At 61.1% G+C, this 5,176-nt stretch overlaps 1 protein-coding gene across 1 annotated transcript in view; it reads right to left on the bottom strand.

Annotated features, from left to right (window-relative positions):
- The window catches only part of R3HDM4 (R3H domain containing 4), a 4,797-nt gene extending 4,455 nt beyond the window's left edge, over window positions 1-342 (bottom strand). Inside the window, exon 1 of the mRNA XM_030888267.2 lies at window positions 6-342. Coding sequence (XP_030744127.2) covers window positions 6-213 — 208 coding nt within the window. The 5' untranslated portion in view covers window positions 214-342. The remainder of the gene's footprint in view (window positions 1-5) is intronic.
- Window positions 343-5,176: the final 4,834 nt, after the last annotated feature.

The following is a 5,176-nucleotide window of genomic DNA, read 5'->3' as shown; positions in this document are numbered from 1 at the left end:
CTCACTGTTCTCCAAGCGCTGGAGGCTCTTCCGGCCCTTGGCCTTGGGAACAAGGTCTGAGTTGCGCACAGCCTGATTGATAAAATGCTGCTTCCTCTTCGAGGCTGAGAACCTCTTCACATGGGAGCTGGCCAGAGCGGGCAGGCAGCCTGGCAGGGGCCTGGGGGGGTGGGGGGGGGCAGTCCTCAGGGTCCTAAGCCAGAACCCCACCATAGCTACCACTTGCTTGCTGCCTCCCAGTGACGGGAACTCCCTCCCTCCTGTGTGCCAAGTTCCAGACCCTTAAAATCTTCATTTTTGTCTCATGCTGACAAAGTGGGGGCGTGTCCCCTGTCAGTGACAGGTTAGTTAGCAAGCCCAGCACAGGGAGGGCAAGACATCTGTGTGAAGTCACAGGGCTAGCATGTGGCTAAGGCAAGCTGGTCCCATCTGTCCCAGCCCCTCTCCCCACCCCTACCCCCACCCCTTTAATTCTGGTCAGAACAGGGCCCTGGCAGCTAATCTGCCCTACTTGGAGAGAAGTGCTCTAATTGTGGAGAGATTAGAAGGCATGGCTGTGGCAGGGGCCCCCTGCAGGTACCTCAAAAGCCAGGCCATGGGCAGCAAGTGGGAAGCTGCAGGGGGCATCTAGGTTGGTAACTTCCCCACAAAGACAAAGGCCCAGGCTGGCCAGTCAGCTGCCACCGGCTCCTGGACCAGGGGCTAGAGATACCAATCCCCAGTGGGCTCACCGCCCTGACACAGTTGGGTCCCCAAAGAGTCTGGGTTACCAGGACCACCACCCCCATTGCCTAGTACCCTCCCCAGGAGGCCAAAGTGGAGACCCCTACTCCTGGGTGTGTCCCTGAGAGTAAGGCAGACCTGTCCACGCAGACCGTGCCCATGCCCACACCGATCTGCTCGCACTCGCCAAGTGCCCGTGGGTGGACAGTGGCTAAACAACGGCTAACCCTGGCACACAGGGAGTGTCACCCGAGGGCAGTCATGGCGAGGGAGAGCAATCCCTCAAAATAACCACACTCACTGCCGCAGACCCCCATAGCGACCCCATAGGATAGGGTCAAACCGCTCTGTGGGGTTCCAGAGCTGTAACTCTTGACAGGCGTGGTCAGCCCCGTCTTTCTCCCTCAGAACGGCTGTGGCTTCAAGCTGCTCACAATGCCACACCCACTAAGTCACCAGGCTGGCACTGGCCATTCCACCAAACTCACAGCCACTGAGACAATGCTGATGCACAGCGACCCGACCCTTGTGGGCAGGGCAGAACTGCCCCTGTGCGTTTCCAAGCCTGTCCATCTCTAGAGAGCCTCATCTTCCGAGGAGCAGCCAGTGGGTTTGAACCCCTGACCCCGGGGCTCCTCCGATGTAAAGAGTCCTGCAGCCTCAGATCAGTGTTCTGTATCTCAGGCTGCTGAGACCCACAGGCCGAGCATGGCGAGGGACAGGCACAGGCCCCCGTCTCCGAAGCCCAAACCACTGCAGACACGGCTGACAGGCAACGCGCACGCACGCGCACGCATGCCCAAGTACACATGGGTAGGGGACACGCAGGCAGAGGCACAGCATGGCTTCAGCCCAGAGTCAGGGCACTGGGCTCTCCCAGAACCAAGCCAGCTCCTCGCTCGGCGGCAGGGAGGAACCTCAGGCCGCGATTCAAATCCCAGTGAGGACACTTTGTGCACACTTGCACAGCAAAGTCCACGGGCATAACCCACCCCGCAGAGAGCATGGGGCTGAACAAGCGCATGCCCAGCCGTCTAAGGTGTAACTTCCAGTCTCTCCGCGCCTGGAGGAAAGAGGAGTCATGAAGATCCAAAGTCACGTGGAACCGATGGACCACGGACCACGCACACATCAGTCATCGCCACGCTGGGACCAGAAACACTCGATGGTGCCCAGCCCCCACCCACTGCTCTGAAAGGAATGCCAGGCAAAGGGGAGGAGGCGGTACGGGAGCACAAGACTGGAAATCACTGAAAAGTAGAAGTCCAGGCTGGCTGGTTGGACAGAGATGGGCGGAACCCTGGCGGTGGTCCTTGTTCCCCCTTCAGGTCTGGAAAGGGACCCAACCCCGGGGCTCAGTGTTCAGCTGCACAGATGGGTCTGTGACCAAAGAGCCGCACGCACCTTGGAACAAACCACCATTTGAGACTCAAAGAGCAGGGCTGACCCAAGGTCAAAGTTCAGAAGGGCTGGGGACAGGAAGTCAGGGAGGAGTGGGGATGAATGAGGGCCCTGCTGGGGCTGCCAGTCCATGAGGGAACGCTGTTTGGAGAACAACGTAAGGGCAAAGGAAGAAAAGGGAAGTCGCTGCAGGTGCCTGTGGGTCTGAGAGGGGCACCGGGTGCCTGGAGCAGCCAGACACCCCTCGGTCTCAGCTGCTGTGTGCTTGGTCTCCCTCTCCCACGAGGAGCCCACCCTCTCGCCACACGGGTCTCTCTCTCCACATCGCCCCACAAGGCAGAGACTACTGTTCTGAAACCCATTTTGCAGGTCTGGAAACCGAGGCACCAAGACATCTCTGCCCCAAGTTCCCACAGCTGCTGGGTGGCATGAACAGGGTGGCTGGGGCGGGACACAGTAGCCACGGCCGAGGCCCACGGCAACAACGGGCACTGATTGAGCCCCTCAGAGGGTGGCCTGCCCAGCTTGCGCCCGCCTTCAGCTAAAATTGGCCTCCGGGAGCTCCAGTGCCCGGTCCCCGGTCCTCCCTCCCCCCAGCAGGCGGAAGGCCACATGCCTGCTGGGGCTGATAACAGGGACTGTGTGGCGTAGGGCGGGGTCTTCACAGCACGTCCCTGGCCCTGCCCCATTTTACAGATGGGCCCTGACACTCAGGGGTCTGTCTCCCTGTTGCTAGGAATCAGAGGGCAGCAGATTTGAAATGCTCACCCCAAGTCATAGGGCCACCCTGCTTCCATTGTGAGTCCTAAGCAGGAGTCCACTCTGGACCACGGCCTGCCCTCCTGACACTCAGGGGAGGACCCTCGAGGCCCAGCCTGCTCATCCACCCACAGACTCTGAGCACCTTGCTGAGATGAGCACTGGAAAGGGAGTCCTACCACCAATCCGGCTGGGCTCCGGGGCAGGGAGCCACCCACTGCCAGTCCCGACCCAGAGGTGGCAGGATGAGGCCGGGCACAGGGAACCACTTGTCAGCAGGCTAGAGTCAGGCTGGCAGTGCCAGGGGATGTGTAAATAAGCTTATCCACTCAACAACACCCGTCTCACTCCTCCCTCTGGCTCAGTCAGCCCCAGGGCCCTCCCTGGACCTGACTCACGGACCAGCCTGGGCTCTGGCCCTCCAGCTCAGCCGAGAACATAGCTTCCTGGAGCAGCCACCTCGGGTGGGCTTCCACTGACAGCCCCTCACAGACACCAGCTCCCACTGCCCGTTGGCTGAAAGAATAGCTAGCCTGCTGTCAACTCCCACCTGAACTCAGGCCTGAGAGGACTGCCAGGGCTCAGGGACCACCCACCCTGGGGACTGTCTCTGGTAACCTCAGAGTCCTGCTGAGGCCACAGGCCTGGCCAGGGGCAGCCCTCAGCCAGAGCCCAAGCCCAGGGTGTGGAAAAGCGGCGGCAGCGCCCAGGGCAGTGGCTGGGGGGCTCTGGAGGGCTGGCCATCCTTTGGTATCTTGGCTCTGTCCCCTGTGAATTTTGCTGCTGCACCTCTGACACCTGGCCAGCCTTCCTTGGCACACGCCCAGGGGAGGGGCAAGAAGGAACCCACTTCCCGGAGCAGGAAACAGGTTGCAGAGCGGAGGTGACTCAGCCAGCTGGGCTGGCTGGGGGCCCTGGGTTATCAGCAACCCCTAGGACAAGGGGAGGGGCCCATGGGGCGTTCTGAGGCAGGTCTGCCTGGCAGGAGACTATGCAGCCAGCACACACTTGGGGGGATGGGGGGGACAAGGGACACAAAGGGGGGGGTAAGTGTGACGTGAGCGTGGGCCACACTGCATCTAAGCACAGATACTTTGCGCACCTGCCCACCTGTGTTAGGTGTTTAAAAGACCCAAAGAGAAGCTAACGGCAGGGGGCAGGGGTAGGGCCCACCCAGGGTACACCCCATCTCAGGGGACTGGAATTCCCCCTAAAAGGGACTTTTGTTCCAGATGCCCATGGTGGTGGGGGGCCCCCAACCTCTGGGACTGGGTGTGTTAAATGAAGTCCTGCTAACAAGAGCCCCAGTGGCACAAGTGCTCAGAGATAACCCAAAGGCCAGGGGTTCAAACCCACAGGGCATCATCTGGTGCACCCACAATGGTGACAATAGAGAAAAACCCTCCAGGCCAGTTGGAGGCTGTGGGGGTAGGGTAAGGGGGGGTGTCCCTGTGACTCAGAAAGGGTCCCACAGCCCCTAACGACAAGCTCACAGCTGTGGTGAGACAAGAAGCTCTATTCACAGGACGCTAAGACAGAAACCTTGGACAGAAAACACGTGAGATGTTTACATGGAATCGGTTTGCCCAAACCTCCCAGCGGCAGGTCACACTGGGCGCTCCGAACAACTGGCACGCACGGGGTGAGGGCGCCTTTCGCAGGGAGGGAGACTGAGGCACAGCCAACGTGGAAGATAACGGGGAGGAGACAGGGAGGGAGGGGCCAGGCAGCCAGACTGGGGGGTCCTTCCCACCGGCCCCCACCAGCTGGGTTAAAGGGCTAGACAGCGCTGGGGAAACACCGGCATACGGTCCCGCCCCACCCCTGTAATCTGGGTGCTGACTCAGAAAAACAGCCAACAGGCTGTCTACCTAGGAGGGGGGCTGGTCACCGGAGAGGCTCGGGGGCACCCCCACCCCAAATTAGGCAGCGAGTAGGGAACTGTCTGACATCACAACAATACAACAACCCCGCGGGTAAAGGCCCCCAGGTGGGTGGGCCCTGACACTCAGGGGTCTGTCTCCCTGTTGCTAGGAATCAGAGGGCAGCAGATTTGAACTGCTCACCCCCTGCACACACACACACACATCCCGGAAGATGGAAAGGCTAATACGGGGCGTGCCCCCCCAGAAACACCCACAAACCGGTGGGCTGCTGTCGCGCCCTCGGGTGACCCCCGCCCCGGAGGTGACCCCGCCCCGGAGATGACCCCTCCCGGGAGGTAAACTGAGGAAGGGGGCCGGGCCCTGGCTGCGGGTGCAGACCGGGCGGGGGTTCCCGCCCGCCGCCCGCG

Source organism: Echinops telfairi, unplaced genomic scaffold (assembly GCF_000313985.2).
Source record: "Echinops telfairi isolate 266 unplaced genomic scaffold, ASM31398v2 ScPeMD7_7459;HRSCAF=8497, whole genome shotgun sequence".
Lineage (NCBI taxonomy): Eukaryota > Metazoa > Chordata > Mammalia > Afrosoricida > Tenrecidae > Echinops > Echinops telfairi.
This window is presented reverse-complemented; position numbering and strand designations above follow the sequence as displayed.